The sequence below is a fragment of the Lontra canadensis genome, unplaced genomic scaffold (genome assembly GCF_010015895.1).
Source record: "Lontra canadensis isolate GAN:19392208 unplaced genomic scaffold, GSC_riverotter_1.0 scaffold132, whole genome shotgun sequence".
Classification (NCBI taxonomy): domain Eukaryota; kingdom Metazoa; phylum Chordata; class Mammalia; order Carnivora; family Mustelidae; genus Lontra; species Lontra canadensis.
The window spans coordinates 1,182,829-1,189,342 of NW_022631126.1; the positions used below are offsets into that span (position 1 = coordinate 1,182,829).

A 6,514-nucleotide genomic window follows, 5' to 3' on the forward strand; every position below is an offset into this window, starting at 1 on the left:
TGGATTCTTGTCTGGAGAAGTTAGCAAACATCAGGGTAGGTGCTATGGAAGGTACTTTCAGTTCCCAGATTGAGAGGCAGCTCAATGTTCTGAACTTCAGACCTGTATGTACATCTGCCTCCAAGACATCACCTAGATGTTCTAGAGCCATCTCAGATTCAACAGACCCTGAACTGAATTCATTATCTTCCCTTCCACCCCAATTCTTGGGTCTTCTGCGTCTTCATTTCAGCAGATGACAAAATTATCCATCCATTTACTCAAGCCAGAAACCTAGGAGTTACCCAGGACTCCCTCTTTTCTCCCAACTCCCATATCCAACTTCCATGTTGCCTAATCCAGCAGCAACTTCTGTGCCCTCTTCTTATCCTGCAGCTCAGTAGCATCCAATGACATCAGATGTCCACTCATTTTGCAACACTTTCCTCTCAGCCTCTATGAAACCACCCTCTCAATTTTCGTGTCATCTCACCTGCCTCTTCTCTTTTGCTCAACTAATAAACATTAATCTAATCTTAGTCTTAGTCTAGTCTTAGACTTGTCTATCTAGATTCTTGTAGTAGTCATTCTTCTCCAAGTCCATGACTTTAAGTACTGTCTGATGACGGAAACTACCCATTGTGAATCTCTAGCTCTCATCTTTCCTCTAAACCTTCGTCTCATAAATCCACCTGCCAAATTGATATGTAGCTTCAATTAGCATTGTACTAAACCAAACTCCTGATGCCATGTGTGTTCAATACTGAACCTCACTTTCCTCATCCCGTATGTGTCACCCTCATTCACCATGCTGCTCAACACTCAAAACTTGTAAGCTAAAAAACAAATCAAGAAACAACTTGTAAGCCATACTCTATCCTTTCTCCCACACCTCTAATTCAAAATCAACAAAGCCTATAGATCTACCTCCAAAAATATCTCCCCAATATACCCACTTCTCTCCATCTTCATTCACCATCAGTCTGGCCCAGAGCCAACATCATCTTTCCCTTGGACAACTGCAGTAACTCCTTTCCTTGTTTCTACCCTAGCCCTCCTCCAATTCATTCTTAACACAGCAGCCAGAGGGCTCATAAACACAAAATATGATCATATAACTCCCCTGACAAAGCCCTTCAAAGGGTTTCCATAATACTTAAAATGCAAAATAAAATATGAAATAAAATCCATGGTTGATCAATCTGATCTTGACTCTTGTCAATTCCCTAATATCACATCCAACCACTCTCCCGCTTGCTCACTACATTCCTGACACACTGGAATTCTTTTTGTCTTTAGAACATGCCAAGACTTTCCTGCTTTAAGCACTGGTGCTCCCTCTACCTAGATCTCTATACTCCTTGATTTTTGCTCAGATTAAATGTCGCTTTCTCAAAGCCAAGTAACAGAAAACCCAACTAAAAGTGGTTTGACCAATAGATTTATTTTCTTACATAACCAAAGTCTTAAATTAGGACCTTTCTGGATAATAAGCATCCCAACGATGTTATCAAGGATCCAGGTCCTTTCTAACTTCCTATCAACCAATCCCAGTTTCTGGGCTAGCCCTCCCCACAAAGATTCCGTCACGTACTAATATCTAAAGGTAGAAACATCCTGTGCTTTTTTAACAAAAGAACTCAGAATCTTTCCCAGAAGTCTCCAACAGACTTCCCAACTTCTCATTGTCAAGAACTAGGCTATTTACTCACCCATAGACTGATCAGGCCAGGCAATGGGGCCACATGATCAATCAAGGAGAGGAGGGTGAACACCAGAATAAAATCACTCTTGTGCAAGAATGCAGGAGGGGAAAAGGCAGTTGAGCTGGTAACCAACAATGCTCGATCTTCCCTATACCATGCAATCTAATGTTGCCCCCACTTTTCAGTGTTTAAATAATATTTTCCCATAGTATTTATTATCATCTGAGGCATTATAATGTAGGGGTTAGTAACACAGACTCTGAAACCAAATTACCTAGAATGGAAACCTAGCTACTGCCTTATTAGCTGTTGAGTTAAATTACTCAATCTCTCCGTTTCCTTGCCTGTAAAATGAGGAAGACGACGATACTATCATCACTGTTGTAAGAATTAAATAGGTAAAATGCTTAGAATGGTCACCCTAGCTCCTAAACCCTGGAGACATTTTTGTATCCTTATAATAAATTTCCCTTTCTTGCTTGAACTCTCCATTTCTGGGGTTTCAGAGGGCCCCACTCTCTTCCCTGCTCCGTCAGTTCTCTTTGGCGCCATCTGGCGCCCACAAGAGAAGAGACGCGCCTGCGCCCTCTTCGCCCTGTGTCCATTGTCTCTACGTGGCCGAATCTGGTCTCTATACCTTTAAGATGCTCCGCCAAGACCGAGGAATCCAAGGCCGTGGGCGTAAAGGGAGGGCTGCAGTCAAGTCCACTTAATTAATAGGCCTTTCCTGCGGCTCCGCCCCGGAAGCAGTCGTAAACCCCTGTGATTGGCCAGGAGCCCTGGAGGCGGGGTTCGAGCTTGGCGCGGTGTTGTTCCGTGTGCATCCCTAGTGCTGCGTCGTGGGCGGTATGTCTCGGGCGAATGGGGACGCGCGTGGGGGCACGGAGGGAGACGGCACGGCTGCCACCGGCCCCTTCAGCTTCAGTCCGGAGCCCACGCTCGAGGACATGTAAGCCGTCCCTACCCAGCCTGGGGAGGTCGCCCCTTTTCTCCCGCCTATTGGGGAGGGTCTCTCCACGTGGTCTGGAAGAAGGCTAGAGGTTCTGCTGGGGTCCCGGCTCGGCCGGCTGATCCCTGGAGAGTCATGTAACCTCCTTATCTGCAAATTGGACATAGTGATGCACACCAGAGGCAGGGGAAATGGTGACGCCCGGTGAGTAATATTAGAACCAGCCCTGGGGAAATTGGGCTGCTGCTTCCGATGCTGTTTCTGCCCGGCCTCTGCCCTCCAGGAGTGGGTGATAGGAAGAGGGCAAATGTCAGTGCTGAACGGTGGGTGATACTATTTTTGCTGGAGGAAGTCAAGGAGGGCTTCTTAGGGGAAGTGTCCCTGGAGCTGCACTTTGTAAAATTCGATATGCAGGGAGAGGAATATTCCAGGTGGAGGAAACTGCAGAAGCAGCAGTAGAAGGTGCAATAATGGAAGAGAGGGTATTGTTAGTTTTCGGTAGAGTTGAGGGCCTGCGCAGTGCACACCCTCTTTATCGATGAGAAGTCCAGGTCCCAAAGAGAAGAATGATTGCTTGAGGCCATCCAAGGAATTTGTTGCAGAACCCCTGATACTTATGCCCCCATTACATATCACTGAGATGCCCGCCTGGGCTCTGTGTCTTCTCTTGGGTTCTCGAACCCAAGACCAGGACTTCCACTTCTTTCTTCTTTTCCAGCCGCCGCCTCCATGCTGAGTTTGCTGCTGAACGAGACTGGGGCCAGTTCCACCAGCCTCGGAACCTCCTACTGGCCTTGGTGGGGGAAGTGGGGGAGCTGGCAGAACTCTTGTGAGTAGATGAAGTCTTCTTGGAATAGTCTGTGTGTTATGTGGGAGGGGAATCTGATCATTACATATCCATGCTGGGCTCTGTACCTGGGGATAGGGAAGACTCATCTGCCCCTGCCCTCTTGGGGCATCCAGTCTTCTGGGAAAGAAAGGTGTGAAAACAGCAAGGCAGGTCCAGGTCATAAAGGATGGTGGCAGCCTCTGGGGTGGAAAGGAGGGTATTTTTTGGAAGACCTCCCAGTGCATGCCAGCCTTGAGAATCATTGGCAAAGGTGGTGAAGTGGGAAAGGGCAAGTTGAATTCAGGGAGATTCTGAAAGTCCTTTGGGGTAAGCTTTTCAAGGAAGGGCAAGGATATTGTATCTGTTTTGTTGCCTGCCATGTCCCACATGCCTGGGGTACCACAGTAGATATCTACAGAACGAGTGATGGGGCTGTGGAAGAGAGGGGAGCCAATACGAACTCAGAGGGACAGAGCTGAAGTTAGGAAGTGATGGAGTTTGGACAGAAGACCTGACCAGATTTGACAGGTAAAAAGATCCCTTTCTGCAGGGTGAATTGGGTCACCAAGAGAACTGGGGCAGGGGAAACCCATGAGGAGGCTGATACAGATCAGGCAAGAGGTGGTAAGGCAGGCCTAAACCAGGGCATTCGCTTTGGGGATGGAGACATGAGAGCACAGAGATATGTGTGAGGGCAAGCCATTCATTCGTTACAGATGAATGAGCATCAGTGATGTGCTAGGGCTTCTAGAATGAACCCCTGAACAAGATGGACATGGTTCCTGGGGCACCTGGCTGGCCCAGTCAGTGGAACATGCAACTCATGATCCCAGGGTTGTGGGTGTAGAGATGACTTAAAAATAAAATCTTCGGGGGGAAAAAAAAAGGCATGGTTCTTGCCTTCACAGTACAAGGAGACTAACAATAAATAAACTAATTTTTTTTTTTAAGATTTATTTATTAGAGAAAGCAAGCAAGGAGAGGGCGGCAGGGGGAGAGAATCTGTTTTTTACAAAGATTTTATTTATTTATTTGACAGACAGAGATCACAAGTAGGCAGAGAGGCAGGCAGGGGTGGGGGGGAGCAGATTCCCCGCTGAGCAAAGAGCCAGATGTGGGGCTTGATCCCAGGACTCTGGGATCATGACCCGAGCCAAAGGTAGAGGCTTTAACCCACTGAACCACCCAGGCGCCCCATAGGAGAGAGAATCTTAAGCAGGCTTCACAACCAATACAGAGCTTAACACAGGGCTTGATCTCCCAACCCTGAGATTGTGACCTGAGCTGAAATCAAGAGTCCACACTTAACTAAGCCACCCAGGCACCGCTCAACTAATTTTAAAAGGTCAGGAATTGTGATAAATTCTATGAGGAAAATAACACAAGGTGATGAGAAAGAAAGTAACAGGAGAAGGCTTTTCTGAGGAGGGGACATTTGTGCTGAGACCTGAAGAACGGGAAGGAACAGCCATGGGAAGGATCTGCGGGGAGCAGGGAGAAGAGCATTTAAAGCATAGGGAGCAGTTACGTGCAAAGGCCCTGTGACAGTCTGACCCGTTTGCCAGACAGAACAAGCCAGAGTGGTTTTCGGTGGGGAGAAGGGGGGAGGGGTGGATAATGACTTTGGAAGAGAGAGCTCGTGTGGACCTGTACAGCATGGTCGGGGGTTTGGATTTTATTCTAAGTACGGTTGGGGGAATTATAGCAGCAGAGGGACAAAATGTAATTTGTGGGTTTAAAAGGTGGTACTGGGCAAGAGTAGAAGGTGAGTTAGCCAGCTTTCCCAGTGGTCCAGTTCTGGGGCTTAGTCTGGAGTCACAGTGGCTAGGGCTGGGGAGAAGTAGAATTGGGTCTTAAAAAGTGAAATGTTCTCTTGGCCAGTCCTCGGCTCAGGTTGGGACACAGAGGTCTGGATGAATTACCTGCGGGGGTCTTCTTCCCACCCTGACTCTGCCTAGGGCCCAGGTGGGTTGAGTTGGAAGAACTTCCTAAGAGGTAGGAATGCATTGCTGCAAGGACTGGGGTGCTCCTAAGAGAGGCAGAGCCCATGATCTTAGCTAGCATCTGTGTTTGTGTCTATCTCTGTTTTCTGCCCCCAGTCAGTGGAAGCCCGATGAAGAGCCTGGCCCCCAAGCCTGGCCCCCCAGGGAACGGGCAGCCCTTCAGGAGGAGCTTAGTGATGTCCTCATCTACCTGGTAGCATTAGCAGCCCGCTGCCATGTGGATCTGCCCCGAGCGGTGCTCTCCAAGATGGACCTCAACCGCCGGCGCTACCCAGCACATCTGTCCCGCGGCTCTGCCCTCAAGTATACAGACTTGCCCCATGGGGCCACCTCTGAAGACCAAGCTGTGGGGCCTGCAGACCGTGACCGTGAGTCCACAGGCCAGGCCTCAACCTAGAAACATGGGCACAGGACTTTGTAACCCAGCATGGCATCTGAGAAGCAGAGTATGGCCTGGCCATGGAACTTTGTTCTAGTCCTTTCCTAATGGATCAGGGGCCTGCGGACTTCCTAAGGCCTGTGGCCCGAAAACCTCCAGAAGACAGCCTCCTGTTATTTTTTTCGCTCTCATTAAAAGTTTTGGTTAGCAACTTCAAGATTCTTCCTGGAGTGACTGGGGAGACTCTATCTCAGCAGGTACTAGAGAGGGGCACCAGGGATGCCTCTGAGCCCAGCTGCCATGTTTCTCTTGGGTACCTCCCACCTACAGGGCAGAGAGATCAGATTTCCAGCAAGATCCTGGTGTGGTGCCATGCAATTCCCTTACCCCTCTGGACCTCTACAGGGGATTAGAATCTGTATGTAGTGTTGGATAAGGGTCCAGATTCTGGAGCCAGGCTGTCTGGGTTCAAATGCTATACTTTGATAGTTACGAGCTGGATGATGTTCATCAAATTACTTCATCTTTCTGCGCCTTGGTTTCCTCATCTAAAATGAAAATAATGGTATCTACCTTATAGGGTTGTAGGGTCTAAGTTATTTTTAAATGTAGCGCTTAGGACAGTGCCTGGCACATAGGAGGGACTTTCTAAGTTTGTGGTTCTCTGTT

General features: G+C 48.3%; 1 protein-coding gene across 2 annotated transcripts; it reads left to right on the forward strand.

Moving 5' to 3' along the window:
- Positions 1 to 2,512: 2,512 nt before the first annotated feature.
- DCTPP1 (dCTP pyrophosphatase 1) lies at positions 2,513 to 6,372 on the forward strand. Of its 2 annotated transcripts, none has more exons than XM_032842638.1 (3): positions 2,513 to 2,634; positions 3,353 to 3,463; positions 5,563 to 6,372. In XM_032842638.1, the coding sequence occupies exons 1-3, from the start codon at positions 2,534 to 2,536 to the stop codon at positions 5,861 to 5,863; spliced, it is 513 nt and encodes a 170-aa protein (XP_032698529.1). In that variant the 5' UTR covers positions 2,513 to 2,533; the 3' UTR covers positions 5,864 to 6,372. The 2 variants fall into 2 exon arrangements, with proteins under 2 accessions (XP_032698529.1, XP_032698530.1); XM_032842639.1 differs by lacking the exon at positions 2,513 to 2,634 and adding an exon at positions 2,689 to 2,838.
- Positions 6,373 to 6,514: the final 142 nt, after the last annotated feature.

Bases quoted from the DNA above. Each gene is read 5' to 3' on its own strand.
- DCTPP1 (XM_032842638.1), top strand. From the start codon at position 2,534: ATGTCTCGGGCGAATGGGGACGCGCGTGGGGGCACGGAGGGAGACGGC. The intron at 2,635-3,352 runs GTAAGCCGTCCC...CTTCTTTTCCAG, and splicing joins GAGCCCACGCTCGAGGACAT to CCGCCGCCTCCATGCTGAGT. The intron at 3,464-5,562 runs GTGAGTAGATGA...TTCTGCCCCCAG, and splicing joins GGGGAGCTGGCAGAACTCTT to TCAGTGGAAGCCCGATGAAG.